We start from the raw sequence: 27,604 nt of genomic DNA, 5'->3' as shown, positions 1-27,604 counted from the left end.
AACTCATAATAGAAAATATAGTATAATAAAGAGACTTTTCATAGATATATTATTCATACTTGTGGAAAAAAATCACTAATTCATGATATCACTGTGATATCCAGACCAACCTCAGAATAACACTGACACCCTGTGTCTCAAAACAACACCCCAAAACCCCATATTCACCAATGTCATATAATTATGGTACGTTCTGTACAAAGTATGCCTCGTTGGTATTATTTTAAAAGTCTCAATCTGCTAAACATTAATATAATTAAAACATTAATATGGATTATGTGTTCTACCATGGTATGTGAAGTTATAAAATATTGTTATAAATGCTACTGGAACATGTGAGGTGGGAACCACCTAAATCAGCGTTTTAGGTATAACAATGAAGTAGCCAGCGGGTCTAACAGTCCATCAAGGAAAGAGTCCACTACCAGGGACTGCTTACAGTTGAAGGCTTTACTGTATGACGCATGTTCACAATGGGGTTTCTTGACCAGTGGGAAGCAGCTGCCATGTCGCATGCATGGACTGTTCTAGCAAGCTGAAACAGACTATAAAAGGGGAAGAATGACATCATCACTTGGCTCCACTCTCATACAGCTGAACACCTGAAGGGTCGTCTGGAAGACAAAAGGACTTTGAAAGGGGGTAGGGGACTCACAGGCAGGGAAGGTTGCCCAGTCTGCATTTAAGAAATGGCTTGTACCAACTAACAAGGATGAAACATTGCTAATTCAAATCTTGTTAGTGTGTAGAACCTAGACTGTGCTTGTATGTTTATTTCTTTTGGTAACTACTTTTAATCTCTTTACACTTGCCATTTATAATCACTTAAAAATCTATTTTTCTGCAGTTAGAACATAAGAACGGCTATATTGAGTCAGACCAATGGTCTATCTAGCCCAGTATCCTGTCTTCCATTAGTGGCCAATGCCACATGCTTCAGAGAGAATGAATAGAACAGGTAATCATCAAGTGATCCATCCCATCGGCCATTCCCAGCCTCTGGCAAACAGCAATCCCTGCCTATCCTGGCTAATAGCCATTGATGGACCTGTCCTCCATGAACTTATCTAGTTCTTTTTTTAACCCTGTTATAGTCTTGGCCTTCACAAAATCCTCTGGCAAGGAGTTCCATAGGTTGACTCTGCATTATGTGAAGAAATACTTCCTTTTGTTCATTTTAAATCTGCTGCCTATTAATTTCATTTGGTGAGCCCTAGATTTTGTGTTATGAGAAGGAGTATTTACTTTCTACACACCAGTCACGATTTTATAGACCTTATAGATTTCATATAATTAATAAACTTGTTTAATGTTTTAACTTAACCAGTGTGTTTTTGAGTGAAGTGTATAGACAAACTCTGCTCAGTAACAAAAGTTGGTGCACATTCCTTCCACTTAGAGGAAAGGGCAGACTGGGTAATAATTTTCACGAGTCAGGCTTTTAGACCAGGGCAAGACTGTATAGTCCTGGGGTCCTGGGCTGGGGAGCCAGCTGGAGCTTCCCTATTGTTGGTTTGTGAGTGGCTGGAAAGCATTCACTGAACTAAGATGGGTGTGGTCCCCGCCTATGGAGCCTGTGCAAGTGCAGTACATGTCAGAGGTCTGTAGCTTGTCAGAGCATCACAGTGTGGGAGGGAGCCCAAGCTGGTCAGACAAAAGGCTCAGTGGTACCCCAGCTGCCAGGCAGTACCCCAGGGGTTCTGCTCATCGTCATAAACACACAAAAGAATGCTCTTTCAGAGTAAAAGCCAATGTACTACAGAACCTGTAAGTATGCAGCTAATTTAACACTTGCTGAGTGTTTACAATTTAAAAAAAAAAAAAAAAAAAAAAAAGCTCCCATACATCCATTTACCTACTTTCTATTTTTTCCTGTAGAGCTATGTTTTCCTCCTCTATATTCTTCTGATGCTGTGTGGCTTCCAGCAATCGGTCTTCTAAAGCTACAATTGTCTGTGAATGTTGCTTTATTTGTTCTTTATATTCCATTATCTCTTTCTGAACTTTCTGCTTCAGTAACTCATTCTCATCCTGAATGAGTGTTAGATGTTTGTCCTGCATCAGCAAGTGCTCTTGCAACACGGCCTAGGACACATTTATTAAATCTGTGAGAAGTTTTTGAACTTTAAACATTTTTTAAAAAGGATAATGGGCTTCATCCTCAGGCAAGTAGATATTGGGGACATTTTTCAAAGCTCTAACTTTTTTTCCATATCCTAATAGAAGTGTGTGAGCAAGCTTGGTTTCATGAACAGTAGCAAGACCCGATAACTGTTCCCAGTCCCAGCCCACACATTTTGGAACTGGTTCACATTCCCTGCTGAAAGGTGAGCACAGGGGAAATGGAGATATTTGATGTTAGTGGCAGGGCTGGGGTTCTTGTCTCTTTAGCTCTCTCACTTACTCCTTTGCTTCAGAGCTCCAGCTACAGAAGCCTAGTTGTTGCTGTCGCTACCCCCAGCAAAGGCTGTTTCAGCTTCCCTCAGCCACTGCCAGTGTGCTAACTACTCCCTGTCCCTATGTCTGGTTCCCTCTTCTTCCCCCAGTTCTCAACCATATCGTAATTTTAATTCTAAGTGGGGATTGGTTGAGTTTGACTGATTATGTAACTGACCCTGCTTGAGCCTGGACTTACAGAGCTAAAAGCGTGAGCTGCTACTGCAGTATCCACAAACTTCTCAAGGGGGTTACAATTACATAGGAGGTGGCCCCTCAAATGAATAGGTTTGCAGGGCGCCCTGGATGTACTTGAATCAGCCTGGCTCATCAGGGTGCAATGGGGAAATTGCATTCAAACAAAAAAGTGCATAATGCAAAACCTAGTAAATACCTCCTTTCTATTGTAGTTACCTCTCTCTTTCTAGCCTCTTCTAAGCTGTCCACGGCTTCTCTTAGTTTGGCATTTACAATTTCTTCCTCCTTCATTTTAAGTTCAATTACCTAAATCAGAAAATAAGCAGTAAATGAGAAAAAAAGAACCAGAATCTTTCCTTTCATTTCTAATAGGGTTGAAATCTATTTGAGTCCCACTCAGCCCATTGTATACATGTAATCTCTAGGAAAATTCATCCTGGGTAAGTAGGCAGAACCCAGTGAAGTCAATGGCGATGTGCCCTCTTACACCAATGGTGAATTTGGCTCATAGTTATAAACATGATTTAAATTTTATATTTAAGCACCAGGAATTTCCAATAAATCTAATAAATAAGTGTACATAGTAATTATTTTTTTAATTGTGAATATTCAATATTTCAACTGGAGAAATTCACAATTATATACTTTACATTCTAATGCACAGATTAGAAAAAAGGTCAGAGGTCACTAGCTATTATTGTACTGGAGTTAATTCCAATTGGTGCCAAATATGTCCTTTTGAATGGGGACAAAGAAAGTATATATAATCCTTGGAACATTGACAGGGAAAAGACACCTTGGCGGAACATTGCTGCTGCAGAGAAATACAGCTGCAGGTGCATTGATCTGACTCTGAACAAAGTGGTGCAGATCCTTCCCTTTCTTCAAGGTCCTTAATCATTTCAGAGCTGTATGATTGGCACATAACCCAAATAGGTTATGCCCAAAGTGTGTGCTTGATGTGTGTATACACAAGCTGGATGTATAGTTAACATGTTCATCTCCTGTTGAAGTTTCAATGGCTCCAAGGTTAGAGCGGATTTTGAAAATGAGAATGTAAGATGTTCTATTTCTAAATACCTCAGTCAAATATTTCCATTGATTTTCCAAATGTTGGACCTTTTTCTTTTCTTCCTCCACAGATTCTTTTAGTTTGTCCGTTTCCTGGGCAACAGCACTGTCCAGAATCTGAGAAATCATATCAAATTATCACCCAAGTCTTATCTCTCCTCACTTTAACAGAAACATACAGACATGGGCCCAAAGCAGAGCACCAGATCTGGGATAAAATCCTGGCTTCATTGAAGACAATGGCAAAACTCCCACTGATTTCAAAGGAACCAGGATTTCACCACTAGACTTTTTTAAACTTTGGGATCTGGATCTGAATTTTGGAGCCAGAGTTTATTTTCTTTATATATGTAAAATACAACACTGTATTTGTATGTATTTTTTGTGCATAAAATAAATGTATTTTTTAAATGAACTGCTCTACTGTACCTTTTTATTTTCTTCCTCTTTTTCTGAAAGCATTAGTTTTATCTTGTTCTGTAATTCTCTCTCATGTTCCGCTTTTAATTCATTCAGTTTTTCCTGTAGCAGAGAATTCTGGGATTCCTGTAACTTGTTTAATTGGGCCTACAGAAAAATGTTAGAAAACAGAGATATTAAGAAAACAAAGATATTAAGGAACCGGCCATTTAAGAATATGAGAAGGAATCACTAACATTCACTAACTAAACTAACATTTTAAAAAACTGTTCAGAAAAGAATTATGTTTAAACAACATTTGTAATTAGTGACTTCTGAAAAAAAAAAACCCCAAATATAAAATTGGCGTTGGATATAGAACCTTTCCATAACACGGCATTGCAGGTATGTCCTACACTTCACATCTCTGCTCCACTGTGGATTAATCAATCTAGGTCTCTAAACCAGATCACTAATAGTTATCACCATATTTTCTTTTAATACAAATCCACTAAAAGAGTCTCATGGCATTTTCTTTTACCTGCAATGTTTGAATTCTGCCCACAGTTTCATGATTCTTCTTCAACAGATTCTTCATGTATGAGGCCATTCCTAGGCAAGAAATGAAAATTAAAAAGACAGGGGTTTATATAATCTGGTTTTTATTCCTGAGGATTTTCTTACTTCTGGTCATTTACCAATGGAAAGTGATGGTGCATGGAAAGGCCTAGCCAAGGGTGCAGTTTGTTTTTCTTTCTAAATCAAAAGCTTCAATATTGGCCTTTTTAATTCTAGATTTCACTCTCCTCACTATAGCTTCTGTCTTCCCCTCCCTCACACTGTGCTGAGGAGACCAAATAGATGTAAAATAAAGAGTTAGAAAATGGCCTCCATGGAATCATCCCATACCACAGTGCAGCTGCCTCTAGCCCCTCTTTACCAAATACATGTGCACAATCCATGCTCTGAGAAGGGAAGGGGCTGGGAGCAGTCAAGGAACAGACACTCTACATGGCATGTTCAGCTCACAGATATATACAACACATGATGGAAATAGCTGCAGGAGTTGATGCTGCTTGGAGCAGCATACATTTTTGCTCCCCTCCCCCCTTCCCATGGCCTTTGTGACCCGCTACAGTACCGGGGAGGCTGGGAGTGGTGGTATGGCAATGGAACAAGTATTACTACAATGCTGGGGAGGAACCTGGAGTCAACCCAGGTGGGGACACTGTGTGGAATGGCCTGAGATCCATGGGATCTTCTTTAAATCCATTGTTCAGGAGTCTCTGGCTTATGTGTGAACTTGCAGCCATGTGCTATGACCTTTCCATACTGTCCTTCAGTCTTGAGAAGATGGGATCCCTGCTTTGGTGCTCAGAAGTTGCGGGTTGATGCGCATAAGTTCTCCCTGACTGCTGCTTTCACACAGGAAAGGAACTCACAGCCTATTCATTATTTATGCAGTAACTAACCTGTGATCAGGACACAACTACCAGATTTTTCCTTAGATGACACTCACACTTCAATGGAGCAGAATATTGTCGCTGGATAAGAATCACTTGCTCATACTGGAGAGGCAGTACTGTACTCGCAAGGGAACCAAGAACTCCTGAGTTCTTGTCCCAGCTCTGCCAGTGACTCATTAAACCCCTCCGTGCGTCAGTTTCCTCGTGTGACATGAGGATAACAATTAGCTACTTCACAGGTGTGTTGAGAGGAGTGTCATGTTTGTCAAGTGTTAAGGATTGTTATTGGTATACAGATCCAAAAATGCTGAGTAGATGTAGTTTTGGATGTGTTATTCAAGATACAGACAATTTAATCCCTATCATCATCTGCTATAGGGGTAAGAGGTGTGGAAAACATGCATACCACATCCGAGTGGTTTCATGACACACTCTGGTATATAACATGCTACATGGTATGTTTTATGCTAAGGAAACTATAGATATTTAAAGAGATCATGCAAAATAATCAAAGAAACCAATGGGCCAATGCAACACAGCCACAATAAAATGTCCCCCTTAAGTGAGATTCATTTTAAGAACAACCTGAAACAGTACTTTTCCCTGAAAAGATTATCTCAAAATTGTGGTTTTGCTGAGTGATGCTGCCATTGTGGCTGTGTTTCACCTTATTTCTGCTTTTGGGATTCCTTCAAAAGATGAGGAATCAACTTTCCACTAGGTAAATGGCATTCTTGGGCCTTTTTGGCACTATGTTTAGAACCATACTACCCACAACAGTGTTAAAACCCGGTCCCAGCAAGGTTTCCCTAAACAGTGTGGGTTCTCTTGCCATCCTTCTGCTTTGATCCATCTTTTTAATTCAAACTGTATGAGTAGATACAATGTTTACAGCTCTATACACATGCCCTATGTGAGAGAAAAGTTAATTTCCCTCTTCTCAGTGCAATGAATCACCTTTGGATTAGGTTACATAATATGAGTTGCATGACATGATGTATTATTCTGCATCAAGGCATGAAAAGCTGTTTGTTTCTCCACATAGAAAGTTAATTTATTTTCAGTAAATCAGAAATGGAAACTGCTCTGTTTCACAATACAGATTAAAGTGGAAGGGAAAGACAAGACAATCTGTTACCTTGCACCACTGAGTTAAGATAAAGGCTCTGGCACTAAAACAGCTACCAGTGCTAAATTCACTGCCAAGATCCTTTTCTATTATTACAAAAGGAAAAGAACCACTAAGATAGAATAACTGGAGTGGAGGGAGATATTCAACTACATAAGATCCAAAATATAAATAGCATATTTAGAAGGGCAAAGATCAAAATATGGTTTAGGTGATATCAACTATGCTAGGTGACTTTGGCATCAGTATGGCCATAAACGTAGAGATACAATAAGACAGATGGACAGAAATAGCTGCAGGATCTGATTATTTTAATGCCACAGAATGAATAAAGACCAGAGCAGAAATCAGCTGTTTTCATAATACCCAAGCACTTGCTAAAGCCGGGATGCACATGGAGCCAAGTTGCAAACTTAAAGCAAAACTTCCACAAAGTTTGGGAATGTTAGGAGCTGGAGTTTTGGTTTGGGCCATGATAGAAATAGTGACCAGCCATGCAATTCACACACAGCTTTTTACTCAGGTACAAATTTGGAGATGTTCAGGGCTGGGGTTTTGGCTTAGAACCATCTCTACTAAGAGGGTCTAAGAAACTGGAAGTCCATACATATCAGTGTTTTAAAAAGGGACTCACCATGATTAAAACGTTATTTTTGTCACACCATGACTTCCATGACAATCACTGTACCTTTTAGCGGGGTTTTTTTTTGTTTGTTTTTTTTGTAAAAAGTAATGGTCTTCATTGCCCTGAACAACCTACTATTGAGCAAGACTTCTCCATAAATCTTTACACATTTGACTCTGTATAAGCCTAGGAGATTGGAGTGTGGGTTTTCAGATGCATTGCAACTATTAGTTTAATATTAAGTATTTTAAAACAATGTTATTGTAAAATTAAGGATATTTAATTGATTGTTCTCAGTTTCCCTAAATAAACAATGTTAAAATACTATATCATGTGACTTTCTTCTTTTTTTGGTCATAAAACGATGACTTCTGCCTTTTTTGCCATGACACATCCTATATTTTTGCCATGACAACTACCCGGTTTAACAAGGATTTACAATGCTGCAGGCCCACAAACTTGTTCAAAATAAAGTAGGCTGCTATTCTCAAAGGAGAATAAGGAAGCTAGGCACCCAACTCCCAGTCATGGCAAAAATATAGGATAAGTAGAATTTCAATGGGACATGAGCGCCTCACTCCATAAACTCTTCTGAAAATCCCAACTAAAAATACTAAAAGGAGAGCTGGCAAGTTTAGTATCAGAACTATCTGCTGTGGGTTTGCTCACATCATGTCTCCCCTTGTTTTGCTTGTCTATTCAATTCCTCTGAGTCAGCCTGGTATGGAAATGCACAAGAATCTTGCTTTCTGCTGCTCTCCCCATCTGACTCTGTCTTCTAAGAGGCTGTAAACCCACACTTAGTTATTATGAAATATTGGGCCCAAGATTAATAAGTGATAGTACTGTAAGCAGCATTCTGAACTCTCATGCTTGATATATAGGAAAAATGTTTCCCATTAGGTAAGTAAAAGAAAACCAAGAACCTTTGTCAGAGCAAGATATGTCAATCCCCACATCTTGAACAAGCTGCTCCACTGCTTCTACACAGGACAGTAAACTGCTGAGAATTCCAATTACTGATGTGTGAATCCACAAGACAGAGGGGTCAATGCACAAATCTTGAAGGTTACAAATCTCTCTTTTCAAGCCATTGCTGCAGTAGGAGGTCCTTAAGAAAGCCTGAAAGAGAATTAATAACAAACAATCCAAAGCTCATCATGATTATGGGTCATGTGTGTCTTAACACAACAGTTAATACAATAAACCCTTTACAACAAAATACACTCTATTCAGGGCCCAAGCATAATTTTTTGGGGCCCAGTACAAATTTGTAACACAGGCCCCCTCCCATACAAATACCACAATCCCTCATCCCATACATACAATCTCATGAGCCATAATCATTTTTTTCCTCATGGTAATGGGGGTTGCAGCCTGGACCGGACACCCAGGGCTTCCGGGCCCTGGTAAAGTGTACCCTTTTCCCCCCCATGTGGGGGCCTTGACTGTATTATCACTACAACAATCATGCTGTTTTAAAGATACCTATTTATTTATTGCAACAACTTTCAAGAAAGTGGTTTCTGTGGGATGTAACGCAACTATGTTCACTCCATCAGATACTGAATGTGTACTATGATGCACAGCAAGCCCTAGCCTGCAATGGCCATTTCCATTGTCTTCTGGACCCAACTGGGTTTCGCCCCACATGTCAGACAACTATTGATACATCTGTGATGAGGAATAGCTACGGCTCCACAGTAAAACATATTTATATCTCTGATACTATTATCCATTGTAATTGCCACAAACCTGTTTTCAGGTAGACTATCTTTATAAGCACTCTCTTAAAGTCAAGCACACATTTACCAATAGGATCAAGCAAAACTATAGTTATTTCAAGACAATCTGAAAAAGCAAAATTATGTGTTTTTCCACTCCATAGCCTAGAAAAATTATCCAAGCCAAACTAAGAAGAAATTATATCCTCAGGAGTCTTGCATCTAGCGTTGAATGTCACTGGGAGCTGTGTACCTAACTCCCTTGGGCTCCTTTGACAATTCAAAAGGCCCAAAAAAATGGGCTTTACACATTAACAGTAATGTTTGTTCAGATGAAATGGACAATGGATCGTATTCTTTATACCCCAATGACGCACTAACGAGCCTAACTTGGAAGATTAAAAATAATAAGACAAAGAACTACATCTTTTTTTAGAATTGCACATAACTTTTATATTCATAGTAAATATAAATGCAAATGGCCAATCAGAGGTCTAACCAGCATTTGCTACATGCAATTACCAGGATTTTGCTGTGGGTAGTTCTAAAAATCTGGGGCTGCCAGGCTCCTAGCAGCTTGGAAGCCTGGGGAATCTTGGCTCCTTGGCAGCCTGCCAGGTGGCATTGGGAGGACCCAAGAGCCTGGAAACCTGGGAGTTCCAACTCTGCAGCAGCCCACCAGTCAGACTGCCAAAGAGGCAGGGAGATTAGGAGCCTAGGAAGCCCCAGCATCCAAGCTCCACATCAGGCAGACTGCTGAGTAATGGGGGAGATGGGCAGGTAGGCAAGCTGGCAGGAAACGAGGCAAGTTTCCACTGGAATCCTGTTTGATTTCCTTTGAAAGGCTCGCTGAAATCAACATACTCCAGCAGAAAATTTTGCTTTTGACTAATCGGCATTTTGTGATTGGAAAATGTTTCATCCAAATATTTCTGACCAGCTGTAACAAACAAAGCATTGCCACTGATTTGTAGAGCAGGAGCACATCTCCTCAGGATGATATGCAGCAGATCTTTTCTCTGGTTAAACATCTAAATTAGTCTGTTTTTAGGACAATCTAGTGCAATGTATCAGGATTATCTTCTAATTAACTTTCAGTATACAAAAAGCATTTAAACAAGTGACCTGGAGTTCATCCAATGATTTCTTCAACACTTCAACACTTTCAGACACTTCCTTCTCTTCAGAGTCCTTGGAACTTATTTCCTCCTGTAATAACTTCTCCTCTTCATGAATCTGCAGATTTTCATCAGTGATCTGTCTTATCTTTTCCATTAGCTGACAAAAGGGTATGAAGGCAGAAAAAGAAATAAATAGACTAATAAATGGAAGACATATCCATTTTCACTTGAAAAGAATGACTTAGTAAATGTAAGCTTACATTTTTCACAAAAATTCTTAATTCAGTCTAAAATAATTGACTAAAATAGTTTGGTGCTTTACTAATCACTGAGGCCCTGATCCTCAAAGATTTTTAAGTGCCTAACTCCCATTGACTTCTGGCTAAATACCTTTGAGTATCCTAAATACCTTTAAGGATCTGGGCCCAAGAAATTAATTTTTATGAGTAGGCTTAAGGAATATCCCACCACCAAGGGGTCAAGTTTCAAAGACAGATTCTTAATGTTTGTGCACATTTTGTCTGAAATTGTTTTCATGTGCATATGAATTTGTGCGCCAGCACATGCGCACACGCACACACTCAAGATTGCTGGGTGCAACTTGAGTAGTTTGAAAGTAATTAACTGTCCAATCTGTATGCCAGTCAGTACTGACTTCAACAGATGCTTAAATTCAAACAAGTGTTTAAGTGCTTTGCTCAATCAAGACCAGAGCACTCAGCACCTTTCAGGATCAAGGTATGTCTCTAATGTGCAACCCAATTTCTTTCCATTTTGTAAAACTTCCATTCAGTAAGTGTCAACAGCAGATCCTGCAGACTAAAATGAAAGAGAAAACGAACCTCTCCCCTGGGTCATGGGCAAACTTTCTGAGTCTTGAAAAATCTAGGATTAAAATTATAATTCGGTGCAAAATTTTACCAATCCTGACCATCTTGAAGTGTGTTTTCCTATTAAAACATACTTGCTCCACCCCAGATTTGGAGGGGGAAAGGATCACATTTCCTTTTAAATACTGTTGATTTTTCAAGTGAAACCAGTAAATCATCATATCTTAAACTACACCTTACTCAAGTGTTTAACTTAGATGGTCTCATGAACCTTCCTAAGGAAAGTGGTAGGCAGGCAGAAAGCCAACTCCTGGAGCAGTAAAGCATATGAATTTAACATTTTTTAAAAAGGTCCCTCCTTTTGTAATTGATATTCCAGTGAAATTGGACTCAGATATAGCACCAGGCCCATTTAGCAAGACTGTACCATTTATTCATATAGTACTCAACACCCCTCTCTCCCCACCTCCCTGCTCCAAAATTATCCAATAAGGTACCTTAGCTCTGTACTCATGAGCATCTTTTGGACCAGCGTCATGTGTCACCTTGTATAAGGTGTCTGCAGCACCTTGTCTGCATGGAAAGAAACCCAGCAGCCTGGGACTGGTAGAGAGACAGTACAAATTACCTTTGTTTTTCACTGGGTAAAATGAGTCTGCGTCATTGGAAATGTGGTCCAACAAAATAAATGTGTATAAATGTGTATAAACAAACAAAACCAAAAAGATCTGCTCCCTCCATATCAGAAGGCCCCAAAATGTAAAAGTAGTTGTGTTTGCTGTCCACTGAACTAACCTGTTGATCTGTTATAGTCTCTCGAATTTCTGTTTCTTGTGAATAGAAGATTTCAATCATTTGCTTTTTGAAACATTCCAGCTAAAACAGAGATTGAAAAAGTAAAGAAAAATCACTAAGAACTCAATTCAACAAAAACTCCATTTGGCAAGTCTGCAACTAGTCCTGAAAAATAAATGAGGAGGGCACACTGGTTTAATAATGATGCTGTTCTATTAAAATTTTCAGTAATTATAGAGGGCAGGAGTGTCTAAAACAAAGAGTAGTCATTTTAAATTATTTTTGAGGGTATTCTGCCCATGATCATTGATCTTGGAGCCCAGCAACCGCACTTGCCCTTGCCTCAAGCTATAAACTCAGCTCACAATCAATTTTCTATCAGAATAGTCCACAACTAAACTGTAAGTTTACACCACATTGCTAGCATAGCACTGTAGTTAAGAATATTAGTAATGTTGTCAACTAAATTATAGGGTATAATCAACACTGAGACTCCAGGGGGATTGTTGAATCAATGTCAGTGAATTAAAAGTGATTCTTGGAAAACAAATGCCATTTTTTTTAAAGTACTCTATGTTGGAAGGAATGTGAAGAAAGTGTGCATAAAAATAGAAACATAAGTACATTAAAAAAACCAGCCTAAGGATTCCTATAATAATATCCTAAGTAAAGACAGCAAACAAAATAAGAAAGCATTTAATGACATAAGCAGTAAACACATAAGCAAAAGGATCCACCGAGGAACTAGACTGGAAAGCGGATTTCCAAATCTGCTCCCATTAGAGTCAATGCACGTTTTGACATTAATTTTACTGTGAGCAAGATTGGGCCCCCAGGAACAGATGTGGTAACGGTGGTGCTAGAGGGGGTTCTTGGGGGTCTCTTGTTAACGTTCCAAACACAAACTGAAGGGAAGATTGGTCTGAGTTCTCTGCCTCTTACTGAATCACCTCTCTGGATACTGCCAAAGCACCTCTGTCAGAGATGATTTATCCATGAAGCTCAAAAATGTTTCTGGAGAGCAAAGGCAGCAGATTGCATCAAAATGTCAGGTATTTAAACAATTTTCCAAAGGCTCCTCTACAAGGTATTAACTCCCTGCCCTACTAGCATTTCAAATTACACAAACCAGACACATTGCTAGACTAAAACAAGTTGCTAAGCTGTATGTTCTGGGTGGGATTTTCTAAAGTAAAATTCCCATTGCTGGTGCTGAAGGCTGTTGAAAATGCTACTCACTGTGTATTTTTCAGAAACAAATTATAAACATTTCCAGTGAAGTGAGCTCAATGTAACTTGTTTGCAAGATGGTATTGTCTCTTCCCTTGCAATGTGACAAAAATTACCCAGTCTCTCATCTAACTTATCCACAAACACAAGGAGTTTGTAATTTGTGACAATTGTGGGAGTTCCTGTTAGACATTGGCAGGACTTCATTGGGAAGTAGATGTTACTAAGGGCCTGATATTAACTCTTTTAACCCATTATTCACACAAATAGTGGATAATTAGCATACACCTGTTCAAAGAGTTAATACTATAGTAGAGTTTCTCTGACCAAGGTCAACAGGATTTCTTTGCTAAGAACCTTGCTAACAACACTGTGCTATAGGCCACTAAGGAAGATAGCAGTGCGATGATTGCTTATAGCATAGTTTTATAACACTGTTCTAATACGATTGTCAGTCCAAAAAATATATCCCTGTCCATATCAGACAGGAACCCTTAGATGAATCCTGCTAGCAACAACCTTGTTTAAAGATTGTGGTAGCTAGCTCCATTCTGTAAGGAGAAGGCCCTAAACTGGGAAATTAAACGCTTAAAGGATTTGTAACTGCACCAGAGCAGATACTTAAACAGAAGTGCTTTACAAAGACTTGTTCTGCATGGAGTAGAGTCAGGCAGCAGTTGTGGATGGTTTATATGGGTGATGGAGAGGACAACAGAAAATAGAGGGAGCATATAATGCCTATGTATCGCATAAACACTAGTTATCTGTAAATAAGATATGGAAACACACCCTGCAGTATAACTCAGCCATGATGCACACGATTTAGAATTAAATCTAGAGTTCTGTGCTCCAGGTTTAGTATTTCCTTTCTGGCACTGTAGCTTTCAGTGGTTTTGATGGCTGTTACAAATAAATTTTTCCTACAGAAATGCTCCTAGTGCTAGCTATGGTGCAGATTACAGAGTAATAGTTCCTTTCAGCCACCCCTACCTGAGTTTTTGCCAGTTCCAAGTCAGCTTTAACAAGGCTTTCTCTGCGCCCCACCTCTTGTAACTGCAGACATTTCTTTTCACACTCTTTTCTCAGTTCCTGTTCAGCCTGAAACAATAAAAGCACTTGAATATCAAAGTGATACCGTATAAATAACGCCATCAGGGGATCGATCACGATTACCTACAGAAACCTTACTGAAAACAGTAGAGTCAACATGCAACTCTGGGTCATGCAATGTCACTTTTTTTTCTTTTTAATTTGCAATGCTGGGTACTTAAGTTATTTAAAATCCTAGTTGTTGGTCATTAGTAATTCATCAGTCATATAGTTCTAACCACGCTGGCCATGGTTTTAAATTAAGTTTCTGGTACTGGAGCTAGCTGAGTCTCCTCTTGCACAAGATAAAAGAGCTACTGAATATATTCCACACTACAGCCAATCTATAAAACAAGGATTACTGCAGGCTCCCTGACTTGCGAGTAATATATAGACAACTCCTTTGATTCTCAGCAGTACCAGCATACCTGATAAATCTAAAAAGGACATATCTACTCCCTCATGGGTGTGTAATGTACCGGATGGGGGTGGGTGGGTGTGCGTGTGTGTGTGTGTGTCTCTCTCTCTCTACTGAATGTAATCAGACCTATTCAAGTATCTGCTAGTTTGTGATTATCATACCCCCCTAGTGGCTGGCTAGCAAATGTTTAGTGATCTAATACTATGGCCAATTAACAGAAAACATCATTCTTAAGGTGAGGTAGTAGATCTCTGCTAATGCTAATGCTTGTGCATGTGGCTTAGTTGATTATACTGTACTTTGTTCCAAGATCATTAACATCCACTGAATTGAAGGTAACAAAGTAGGAAAACACTACTAGACACAAGAATTCATTAACATTCATGGAAAGAGAAGGTTACTCACCTTGTGCAGTAAAGGAGATTCTTTGAGATGTATGTCCCTGTGGGGGCTCCACTTTAGGTGTAGGTGTGTTCTCGTGTCCTCAATCAGAGATTTCTATCAACAGTGCTTGTGTGAGTCGCATATGTGTCGTCCCCATCTTGTGGCGCTGTGGGCACCTCATTTGGTGCACATGCAATCCAACCCCTCAGTTCCTTCTCTACCATAGAGTCCTTACCTTGAACTCTGATGTAGACGGGAAAACGATGGGTAGTGGAGCACCCACAAATGAGACATACTATAAAAAGGATTATCCTATGACTAAAACAAGCTAAAGATCTAAACTGCTGAGAGCTCCATCTCGGACCACGGACGATCGAGAAGGAACTGAGGGGGTTGGGTTGCACGGATGCCAAACGAGGCGCCAATGGTGCAGTGAGACGGGGACGATACATGTGTGACCCGCACCAGCACTGCTGATAGAAATCCCTGACTGAGGACATGAGAATGCACCAACACCTAAAGTGGAGCATCCACAGGGACACAACTCGAAGAAGTAAAAATTCTTTATTGCACAGCGAGTAGTGAGATCAAAGAAAGACAAATCTTGGTTCTTGGTGATGGCTCTATAAGCACATTAAATGGGCCTTTCAAGGGGGCAAGATTATACTCAGGAACATCAGAAGGGTTCTCTGCTTATCTGACTCCATGGGTTACAGCCTGAGTTGCACAATAGTTTTACTTGGGAAAAGGAGAACATTATCAAAAAAGCTGTGGAAGAAAGAAAATTGACTTGAGATGATATTGAGGGACTATACCAAAACACCAGCCAAGGAACAGCAAGGAAGTATAAAGGAGCTAAGAGTAATTTTAGAATCCTTCGTAATGGAGAATATTACGTTGCAGAAATACCGTCATAAAATGTAATATAATTTTATTTTCATTCTGTCACTAAGAAAAATAAAAAAGCTATATCAAGAAAAAAAAAAAAAACAGCTGCAAGCATAGTACATGAACATGTGCTGCAGATGCTAGCGCAAATCCTGAGCTGGCCTCTGCTGGCACATTAAGACCAAAAGCAGGAAAAATGCTACGACATAGTTGAGCAAAGCAGCAAAGAATTTCCTTCACCCTTGTACATGTGTTGGGATGAGTCCTAATCAGCAGATCTCCACAAACAAACGTGAAAAGGGGGAAAGTGGCATGCCACTCACAAATAAACAAGAAACTGCATAGCCCAAAGTCAGCAGAGGAACTGTGATCCTTAACACCACAGTGGAGTCAGGGGATTCATTCCCAATCTCAAAACTATATTAGCTTGCAGTTTCACACTTCCTTTTACTCAGAATTATAATTTCCTTTTAAGGATTGTACCTCATAAGAGAGAAGCTAGAGGCGGGATGGAAATTTACCTTTGTTTTTTCTGCAAGCCTGTTTGTTATGATTTCCTGTTCAGTGCAGTACTTCTGCAATTCTCCCTGCAGCCCCTTCACTTGCAGCTCCAGCTCTCCAATGCGCTGCAAAAGTCCCAGTAAAATGGAATCAACCTCACAAAATAGTAAATCACCCAGTTTAATGGGATTATATTTCAATAAACCATCTACTTTCATTTCATTAACTTCAAAACCTATTTTGTTTTATTAAACAATCAGTTGTTACATATCCTAAACCTTTAACTAATAAGAAATGCATTTGCCCTGTCTATCATCTTAAGGATATTAGATTTACAGAGCTGCATGGAAATAATCGTTATCTTATTAGTGAAATTAAGATGTAACGTTTCATTTACAGTACAAAACAGGCAGGATTATGGTTTCATTTACCTCTGATGCTTTATTACATTTACTAACCAATATAGTGATTTCCAATTGTAGTTTAAATCTTTTTTCAAACAGAATTCCACTGCACTGAAAGCTGCTATTAAAATATTTCCAGGAATCACCATTTCTCCAATCTGTTATGCATTACATGCCTTTCCATGACAAGAACTGGATTATAAATAAAATTCTTAACATGTCTAGTTAATTATTCTCTCAGAGATACAGATTTTCAATTTGCTGTTTGCCTATGTGCTAAAACAACCCAGGCAACTAAAAACTAAGACAACTAACTCACTTTTTGGTATGTAATTACTTCTCTTTCTCTGAATTCATGCTTCATTTCCTCTTTAATTCTAGAACACTGGAATGAACAGCAACCAAGGAAAAAATCATCAAGCAAGCAAGATACTATCATTTTTATATTTTGCTGAGCACACATCAAAATAGTATGGAATTACAGTAAGGACTCAATAACACAAGGTGCTGAATGCCCTCAACTCACAGTAAAGGAAATGTGAGAAGGGACTGCTAAGCACCTTGCAGGATTGGACTTTTAGAAAAGCATTTCCTGCTTTAGAAAAGAAAAGAAAAGGATAGTTAAGAGTAAACAAAGCTACACAAGACAAACCCCTTGTGCTTTAGAAAAAGAGTGCTATTGAAAACGCAGAGGAAAAGAAGAAAGGAAAAGAAGAATTTTTTGAAACATACAAGATAATCTGAACTTGTATTAAGTAGAAATTTTAAAACAAATGCATGAAACAACATGTGTATGTTCTCAGATAGTATCTCAGCCTAGAGAAAGCGGTTATGTTTATAGGACCAAATGTTATAAGTAGTTCAGATAAGGAGTCAAATTCTGGCTGCCATGTGTACACAGGCGCACACCAGAAAGCCCATGGACATAGGGTAGTGCAGTGTGAAAGTTGTATGCCCCAATTCTGGCTCTTTCCAGAACTCAAGCAAGCTCTCCAACACGAAAAATTCTGGAGGGAAGTTCTGGGATGGGGCTATATGTAAGGAATCTATGTTTCCTGCATATAAGCATATGCCTCCTGGCCTGATAAAAGAAATCACACAGTCTCCCCACCCCCACTAAAGCTAGGTGAATACCTGATTTTTCAGTTCGACAGCCAAACCAAACAAAAATCAAAACCAAAAGTCTTAACTTTTTCAGAAATTTTTCCCCATTTTTTTTCAGTCAAAACTATTAGCTGAATTTGATCCAAATTCGTGAACAGTTTTGACTGACCCAAAATCGTATTTTTTCAACAAATAAACTATTTGCCAAAAATCTCTCACCCTGCTCTATCCATATTGCTATCAGGATTAACCTGAGGGGACAAAATGGGTGGTGAGGTGCTATGGATCACAAAACAGGCTGCTTTTTCAGCACACCCTTTTGCAACTATTTGTTTTCCACAATCCCTAGAGCGCTATCTTGTAGCCCTTCTCATCAGTAATCTCACTGGTTTGAAAAGAACATCTCATACAAATCATGGCCGGCAAGGCCAGCCCTATAATGTCATCAACTTGATGGAAGTGTTGGCTCTGTGCAGTGGAGTTTGTATGAAATGAAAGATCCCTGTAAATCTTCTGTAGTGCTACACAGAATCATGATAGGGTCTGGATTATAGAGAGCTGATCCTGAGAGAAGCTGAGTGACTCCTGTAAACTGCTAAGCACATCAACTCCCATGTTCAGTGATGGAACTGTATCCACATTGAGTCACACAGAGAATTTAGGAGCCAGCTATTTTTAAGAACATCATATGTTTTCACAATGATCCCTTGAGTCATGCGCCTCCAACCATCAGCTACTTTGTGCCTTCCAAGTTAAAACTGAATAAAGTGATCCAAAAATCCAGCTCAGAAGAAAAGGAGAGAAAATACAGTTCTTCATTTACAGGCAAGAAAACTGGGTTACTTATAATTAATTGGTATTTTGCTGTTACAGCTGCCTGCTCCTTAGGAATTCTACAAGTATGCCACTGTGAGACTCTGGAAAACTCCACCATTCAAACTGTCAACAGTACGCTCTCATTCATCCACCGTTAATTGCTCCCTCTTGTCTATAAATATGCATCTTGCACAACTCATCCCACCCATGTTTCAAACAACTCAGTGAGGTGTTAAGGGGAAAAGATCTGAAATGAGGAGTATGTGGACAGAGGAGTAGGGATTCTGTGAACATTTCTTGGATCACAGAAATCCAGTATGCATGGTTTTTGAGGTTTCCTTCCCTCTCTGCTTGGGAACTACAAAATAATAGTATGTATTTAGGTTAAAATATTCTGTAATGCTGTCTGATCAAAATCAAGCATCAGCTCTACATCTGATGTGATTATGCTGTTTTGCAAGAGGTATAAACAGAGCTTGAGATAGCAGCTTTGCAAATATGAAGGACATGTTTAGGAAGAGCTATACAGCAGCTTTCTTAAAGAACAGAATTGAAGACAATCAGAAGTGGGCTTGGTTGTGAGGCAGAACAATATGATTGGATCTCAGAAGTAGATAATCTCTGCTTGGAAATAACCTAATGCGAGTGTTTTGGACAAGCAAACAGAGGAGATGATTCATAGAAATACCACCAGGCCCCACAGAGGGAAAAGGTCTAGGAAAACTCACAAGAGGGAAACTGGAACTCTGAAAAAGAAGAATCCATTAAAACACCTTGCAACTTGCTGATTCTACAAATGAACTTATCTAGGTACATACCTGGCCCTCATCACTGTAATACCTGAGTAACATGACTCAAACTTTCATTGACTTCTATCTGAGTTGGATCAAATCGAAAGCACCAAACAAACAAAAAACACTCACTAAGGGAGAAAAGGTGATGAGCTCAGCTTATAAGGGCTCAAACATAGGGTCCCAGAGTTGGATGAGGATCAAATTCAGGCCCTATAAGAGAAAGAGAATTTCTCCTGCCAAAGGATACTATAGAGTAGCCCTTTCAGGAAATATCAGACACAGATCACGATGATGATGATGAAGCAGCAGCTCTGTGATGAAAAGCTGAGACAGCAGCCGGATGAACTCTCACAGAAGTGTCAAATTAAACCACCACCACCACTCTCCCAAACGCCACCCAAACCACAAGCTCTGCTCACATTCCAGAATTCCCCAAGTCACACCATCAAAAAGTGGCACCACATTTTGACAAAAACTTTCCTCCGGGTTGGGCACACAAAAGTGCTCTCATGCACAAATAAATCTTCTCCCTCCTGACTGGGCTCCCCTTCCCTCCCCATGGCTTCCTAATAAAGTGTTCAGTCTGGCAGGGAAAATGCTATTCCTCTTAGGTGGCTGGTGGAACCATAGAGCTCTCCTCTCAGGCAGAACCAGGAAGTTTGCTGCAGAGGTTGCTGAGCAGTTGGTTTGCTCTTCAGGGAACAGGGCATGTAACATGGCTCTCTTGCAGTCTTGTTCCGGGCAGGTCAATGGCTGCTCTGACTAGAGTTGGAGGCAAAGTAGCATTAAGCAGGGGTCAGCCACATTTTTAATTCGGCACCATTGTCTCTTGTGAACAGACAGTTGTGCTATCATTGCTATAATATGGCTACAACCTGGCAGCAGAGAGGTCAGAATAGCAGAGCAAGGAAAGTGTGCAAAACTATTGGGCACAAACCTATACACTGGGTTTTGGGGAGTCTTCTTTTAGACTTTCTTTCTTTGAAAAGACCTTGGAGAGGTTCACTGAACTGGAGGAGAATGACCATGCAGATTATGAAAAAGATTTTCACGTGATTGAAATAAAGCAATGTTGCTAAAATTGGAAGGAGGAGAATAAAAAACCCAAACATATAGGCCAGTGCCTGAGATTTTCACCTGCCTTGCAGTAAGGGAGTGTACTTTTAACATGAACTCAGTGCCATTAAGTGGAATTCACCATGGAGGGCAGGTGGGATTTCCAAGTGCCAGAGCCAAACAAAAACCTTGAATCACATCTACATGAACAGCAGAAGGAAATTTGAGACTGATACAGAAACTGCGTAGATAAAATTGAATTGTGGCATTACAGGATGAGACAGTGGGTGTCTACACTCAGTCTCTACTCTGAAATCAGTAGGTGGGATTGAGAATATGTAGACATACCTGAGCTAGCTTTAATCTAGCTAAACCAAAACTAGCTCAAGTAACAATAGCAGTGAGGTCATAACAAAACAAGTTGGGGCCACCCAAGTATGTGCCTAGGATCCTGTGTGGGCAGGACATACCCACTATTTCCCTGACTCTTAGTTCTTCCCTAGCACTAAACTACTGTACAAATACAGAAACTACAGATATTGTCCCAAAATTTGGCTCTGATAGAATTCTAGTAAAAATCAGTGAGCAGTTGAATTTGGTCCATTTTATTATTATTATTTTACTAAACCATTTATAGTATAGTAAATAACAAAACACATAAGCCTGGATGTCAACCTTAGCCGAAACAACTGCAAGCTGATTATCCTTCTCCCTGTTCTCCTTCTTTAGTTTATCTGCATTCAGTTTTAGTTGCAGTATCTTCTGCTCCTTTGCTGAAATGTCTCTTTGCAAACTGGTCACCAGTCCTGTCAAGAACAGAATTTAGGTCAAAGAATACAAAAGTATTTCAGTTATGAAAACCTGATAAATAATAATGTCATCATATAAACACTGAAGAAGAAAAAATATTTATCATATATTAATGATATCTGGCTAGGAAAGCAGATTCCGATTTAGTCCGTACACTCTGAGAGTTATTTAGTGTAACCACTGGTCCCAAGGAATTCAGTGCTTTGGAGACTATGTTCCTTTGAGCAAGACCAATTCTCTTACAGCTCAGTTTTTCTTGAAAAACTATGCTTGGGTCTGAAACTTTTATAACTTGTCCCTGTGGACTGGTGTAAGTAAATATTAAATACACTGTTTGCTTTTGGAAAACTGAGATGGAATTAAATGATTTCACTAACAAGACTGTATTGTTAGCTACTGTTTGAATAAAAACACTGAGTATTTTGTGTAAATATTATGAAATCATATAAAGGAAGGCTGGAAAACAGTTTGCACTCTGAGATAGGGCCCTTGTAGAGATGTTCAAAACACTGGATATAGGAGGCCAGATCCTTAGTAGGTGTAAATCAGCACAGTGTCACTGAAGTCAGTGGAGCTATACTGGTTTACACCAGCTAAGGCACTGGCCTATAGTCACCGTAGTTCCTTATATTCCAGGGTTGCTGTTGTTGTTGTTTCTGTTTCTTCTTCTTCTTCTTTTGTTTTAAATAAACCATCTGTACCACCGCTCACCCAGGTTTAGGTCCGAATATTCCTTATTTCTACTCTACTAGTTCTTCTGTCAGAAGATATCTGTAAGCCTCAAAGAGGTTAAAATGAAAGAAAAAAGGGACGAACAATTCTAGAAGGTCCACAAAGCCTCTAAAAACCATTTCTTGCCAGAAAAGTTTTAAAGTATATACATTTTTCATTGCTAAACTATATTAATTGTGATCCTAGCCCTAAAAATTGAATGTTAAATTACACTACCCTGAGACGCCAGAGGAAATATACCTGTAGTTAGAACTTGGTTCCGCCTTAACTTCTCACCCTCTTTTTTCAAGTTTGCAATTTCTAGGTCTCTTTCAGAGAGGGAATGGCACATGACTTGGCTCGAATCTCTCTGCAGATTACTGATCTACAAAAGATATGCATAGAAAATAAATTATTGGTCACCTTAAATTGGGAATGGGTGAACCAGCTCAGGTCAAACAAACTCTACACTTGTTCTAAATTTGAACCACACTTATTTTGAGCTTTGAAAAGGGTTTTTGTTAAAATTAATCATATACACTCACATCTACACTTCCCAATTCAAACATGATCAAAAGCTGCTATGACACAAGTGTTCTTGCTACATTTCTAACTCCATAGGTATGCCAGATATATAGATAGTCTGTCCAATAGCAAGTTAAGGAGGGCCTTTACAGCTCTCCGTTTTCAATCTATGCAGACAGCTTACTTAAAAGGCTGATATACTGGCACTGAGAAATGTAATCACCTCTGTCCATGGGGCTTTGGGTAGGTGGAAGACCTACCCCATTACTTATGATTTTGTCATTTGTATTGCCACTTAAGGTCAAATGACTTTCTGTGATTTTGTCCAGGATGCCTGTCTCTAGAAAAGTAGAGTATTTGTTAGGAACTGACAATGTATCTGTGATTCAAGCAGTTACCCTATTTGCATGGTCAGCTGCTAAAATAAGGAAAAGGCAAGTGGCATGGTGATTATATATGGTTTAATTAATGTTCTTTTTAATTTGTTTGTACATGTATTTTAAATATTTTTAAATTCTGGATATAGTTTTAAGTTCTATTGTAATATATTTTATTTTTTGCACATTGAATAATGGCTAAGTAGCTATTAATAAACTTTACTATTGTCCATTTACACATTGTCTACAATCCAGATAAAAAGTATGGATCATAGAATAACACATTAATGTGTAAATTAATTGCTCTTAATCCGTGTAAAGGTTAAATGGAAAAACAGCTGCGAACATGCTAAAAAATAATGTTCTCTTTTCTAAGGCAAATAAAGAACAAATACATTACTTCCTGGCTATCATGAGTGCAGATGAAACTTTGCAGTCTACTTTTGCATATCATGGCCAAAGAGACAATAAGAACGAAGGAAATAAAATTTCCCATTGTTAAAATAATTGGTTTTGTGAGCCTAATTCAGATGGGGTAAATAAACAGTTTGAAGGTGTCCATTGGGGGAGTGTGTTTGTCAGGAAAGGGACATCTGTACCTGCAATACTGTAATTTTTCAAGATTTCCAAGATTCCAAGAAAACTATATCTTCAGCATAATACAAAACCAGAGTTGCTGACAACTCATGGAAAATAATCACCAATACTTTATACAGAAATAATTCTGCTTATGTAATGGATTTTCAGTATTGCTCTTGCTTTTTATCATTGTGGGCATTCACATGAACACAGAGCTTAAAAGGAACACTGTCAACTTGAAATACAGTCAACATAAAAATGTTTTAAAAGTAGTTTCAAATATTATACTTGCCCTCAGTCACCCTCCCAATTTATATAGTTTTTAAATCAGAATTCCATATTTTAAAAATATTTTCTCTCTCCTGTTGCTGTGTGAAGGACCCACACAAACAAATAGGGAAGTTAATCAACTGTCTATACAGAGGAAACAGTGAAAAGGTTTCTATACAAAAGGCTGTAAAAAAGGTGAACAAACTGGGGGGAAAAAAAAAAAACCTTTTACTCCTCTAATCTCTTTTGTTTCTAGCAACAATTGTTGGTAAAAAAAATTCACAGAGAAGTCTGATTTTTAATGCTGACAGTGTCCCTTGAAGAGTTCAATACCTTTTCTTTCAAAGCTTTAATCTCTTCTGTCTTTGCTTCAATATCTCGCTCAAAGGTCTGTAGTTTTTGAGTAAACTCTATATCATTCCTAGCAGCAGCCTGAGCCATCTTCTTTGTCATCACTGCAATTTCATCCTGAAGATTGGCTATCACAGTATCTTTATATTTTGACTCACTTTCAAAACCCAAGAGATGATTGATTTTGTCTTCCATTTTCAGAATTATGTCATCCTACATGCAGAATAAATTTGATTATACACAAATGTGGATACAACTTTGTGCCTGTTCCAAAAAGGTTTTCAAATGATTTTCACTAAAATGTATAGCAAATTTTCTGTCTCCAAAATGTTATACTTGCTCATTCTAGTATTATTATAATATAGTGGTAGTCCAACAACTTTAATAAAAAAATTCAGATGTGACATAACTAATATGAGTATTTCCTCACCTTGAAATTCACTAGCTCCAAGACATCTCCTTCCTTTGTCCACATAGTAATTCTCACTCCTGTGAGTAGTTCCATTTTAAATCAGTTACTTACACTGACATGGGTGAAGGGAATTTTACTATTTGTCATTTAAAGACCCTACTGGTATAGCATTTCTGCTCTGTTTGCCTATTAATCATACCATTTGCATACAATATATTCCTATTGATATCAACAATGTTTCTGTGATCTATCTCCATACCACACTCATACCTTTTCCTGAAGAAGCAAATCCATATGATGAATTCCTGATAATGGAACTCCACTTGCTCCAGATTGTCCATTTCCTGGTATATTTGTCAAGATTAAAAATGAAAAAATAAAAGGCGCTTTTAATGACTTGTATAGAAATGCAACACAAGAGCCTGTTCTGATTAGGATTAATGCATCTTTATCTCTTTAACTTGTCTACAAGCATTTCCAAAGCAACCATCATTTTAGTATCTAGGCACTTTATCCAAGCAACCGCAGAACAACAATAAATTATTATAATAGATGACATTCACTGGCACAAAAGAACTATATAATCAGTGAATAATAATATAGTTTCAAGATATGAAAAATCCTCAAGTTTGCTCAGTTGGTTTCATGGCTGCCGTGGCTGTGACTGAAGAGACCCACTCAAGAGAGGGAATCTCTGCCGCATTTGTCAAATTTAAAGGTGGTGTTTTGATCCTTTGAGCTCTGCCTACTTAATTTGCCTGGTGTGTTGATTTCAGTCCACTTGTCAAGTTATAAAACTCTAAGCTCTGAGCACCCATTGAAGCAAGCAGACTGTGGTGGGACAACACCTTTATTGTCTGGGGGGCTGCCCAGTTTTATGGCAGGCTGTAGTTGTGCAATGAGATACAAGGAGCTCTCCCACCATCAGCGACAGCCCCTAGCGCTCAACTTTACGCCAATCAAGTAAGGGCTTAAAACAAAAGACTGCTGCTTCCCATGTTGTGTTGATGGTACAGGTGAAACTGGAGTACCTCTCCAGGGTGCAAGCCAGGGCAGATAATATGGATCATTTCGGCCCCCGATTCAGAAAAGCATTTAAGCACATGCTTCAGTACATCACTATTCAGGAGAGCACTGAAGCATACAAATAATTTTGAACATGTCCTTAAGTCCCATTAACTTCAATGAACTTAAAAATTCAGTTATACACATGCTGAAACATTTTCCTCAGTCACTGCTTTTCTATTGTGGTGGGATGATTGTGTAGCAATAGTTTTTCGTCTGGAACATTTAGATACAAATGATTAAACAGCAAATCATCAAATTGAAATGTATTATTATATGTTAAAAAAACCAAGAACAAGAAGACTAAATATTTGATTTATGTCATGCTAAAGTATTAGAGCCTATAGTAGAGTTAGGGACATTACCAAGTCCTAGCTGTCATATGGCTTTAAAATTGCATAAACTTTCCTTGGTCATGACATTGTCCTGCTCTTTACACTTAGGAAATATATACAAGATATGGATCTATTTTTAACTTACTCCCATTGAAAACAGCTGATAACCACAGATCAAAAGAGAAAACAAAGTTACAACCTGTTGGTTGGAGTAACAGTTGAATGTAACACCAATGAAAAACACAGTAAGCAGTAACAGAGCAAGTTCCACTTTCACATATAATGAAAATGTTCAAGCAAATTTCACTTCAAAGCTGAGCTAATTAATACACTGCTTAACAAACAGCAGTTCTATATTATGAACCTGATCCAATGCCCACTGAAGACAATGCAGACTGCATCAGCACTGGATTGGGTCTGCATACCTAATTCTCCTGTCACTTGCCAATGTAAATCAGAAATATCTCCACTAAGGTCAGTGGAATTACATCACTGTGAAACTAGGGTGAGAGGAGTATTGGACCTAGTATCTCACAGTTCTTCTGTAGATTGATCTGTAGGTACATGTGAAAAAACATCATTTTGCATGGAAGCCCTGGTCAATTTTACTGTTGTATAATACTGTATAAAGAGTTAATGAAAGCACCATGAAATACCTTGTCTGACTGCAGTAGTCCTATTGAAAGTATCTGGAGAGAAAGAAGATGTCATACTTCTCCCCCAAGCACTCACAGGTCTTTTTCTGTTTGGTGGATGGGGTGTGGTTCCATTTGTTCCAGGCATCCAACTGTTGTGAATGCTGGATGGGTGCTGAGAATGGAGGGAAGGAAGCTGCGGAGGAGCTGTTGAAGGGGTATAAAGTTTTGTCTCTGCAATTAACTGGAGCTGCCCAGGCCATGCTGTACGACGTTTCATTGGTGGGCAAGACATCTGCAGGGGGAAAAAATGCAATACTATATATAGAGGGTGGAAAAAATTACTTAATACAGTGTGTGTATATTAAATATAAATACAGAACCCAGCAACATGCGTGAGTAGAAGAAGAATTCAAATCAACCTGCATTATCACCATTGAGAAGTATCCCTTTCAGTTTATGTACACTGTGGCAAGGTGGTCCGGTGCTAACATAAGGATAGGCATCCCATCAATCGCCCCATCACAGTTTGGGAACCCAATTGTGGCAAACCCATCCACTATGTCCTGCATGTTTCCCAAAGTCACTACCCTTCTTAGCAGAAGGCTATTGATGGCCCTGCACACTTGCATCACAGCAGCTCCCACGGTGGATTTACCGACTCCGAATTGATTCCAAACTGACTGGTAGCAGTCTGGGGTTGCTAGCTTCCATACAGCGATGGCCACTTGCTTCTCCACTGTCAGAGCAGGTCTCAAGCGAGTATTCATGCACTTCAGCGCTAGGGACAGCTCTGCGCAAAGTTCAGTGAAAGTGGCCTTTCGCGTACGAAAGTTCTGCAGCCACGGCTCATCGTCCCACACCTTCATAACGATGTGATCCCACCAGTCACTGCTTGTTTCCCAGGACCAGAAGCAGCGCTCCACTGACTAAAGTTGTTGCGTGACAGCCTGCAGCAAATGAGAATTGTTTCGCTCTATGGCTTGTAGCAGGGTAGCTTCAGTAACATTGCAATTTTCCATGCTGCAGCTCCTGTTTCGGCCTTGAAAATAC

General features: G+C 39.1%; 1 protein-coding gene across 2 annotated transcripts in view; it reads right to left on the bottom strand.

Moving 5' to 3' along the window:
• The window catches only part of FHAD1 (forkhead associated phosphopeptide binding domain 1), a 56,949-nt gene that overhangs the window by 18,627 nt on the left and 10,718 nt on the right, over window positions 1–27,604 (bottom strand). For both annotated transcript variants that reach the window (XM_067567484.1, XM_067567485.1), the window contains 16 exons: window positions 26,573–26,846; window positions 24,787–24,860; window positions 24,087–24,317; window positions 22,264–22,387; window positions 21,157–21,287; window positions 17,031–17,096; window positions 16,328–16,432; window positions 14,015–14,122; window positions 11,795–11,875; window positions 10,174–10,326; window positions 8,251–8,446; window positions 4,646–4,716; window positions 4,135–4,272; window positions 3,715–3,822; window positions 2,851–2,940; window positions 1,860–2,085 (listed from right to left, as the gene is read on the bottom strand). In XM_067567484.1, coding sequence (XP_067423585.1) covers window positions 1,860–2,085; window positions 2,851–2,940; window positions 3,715–3,822; window positions 4,135–4,272; window positions 4,646–4,716; window positions 8,251–8,446; window positions 10,174–10,326; window positions 11,795–11,875; window positions 14,015–14,122; window positions 16,328–16,432; window positions 17,031–17,096; window positions 21,157–21,287; window positions 22,264–22,387; window positions 24,087–24,317; window positions 24,787–24,860; window positions 26,573–26,846 — 2,176 coding nt within the window. The remainder of the gene's footprint in view (window positions 1–1,859; window positions 2,086–2,850; window positions 2,941–3,714; window positions 3,823–4,134; window positions 4,273–4,645; window positions 4,717–8,250; window positions 8,447–10,173; window positions 10,327–11,794; window positions 11,876–14,014; window positions 14,123–16,327; window positions 16,433–17,030; window positions 17,097–21,156; window positions 21,288–22,263; window positions 22,388–24,086; window positions 24,318–24,786; window positions 24,861–26,572; window positions 26,847–27,604) is intronic.

The sequence above is a fragment of the Emydura macquarii genome, unplaced genomic scaffold (genome assembly GCF_026122565.2).
Source record: "Emydura macquarii macquarii isolate MOO-44397 ecotype Brisbane River unplaced genomic scaffold, CSIRO-AGI_Emac_v2 contig_2768, whole genome shotgun sequence".
NCBI classification, from domain to species: Eukaryota; Metazoa; Chordata; order Testudines; family Chelidae; genus Emydura; species Emydura macquarii.
Note: the sequence above shows the minus strand (reverse complement) of the source record. Positions and strands in the feature narration are given on the sequence as shown.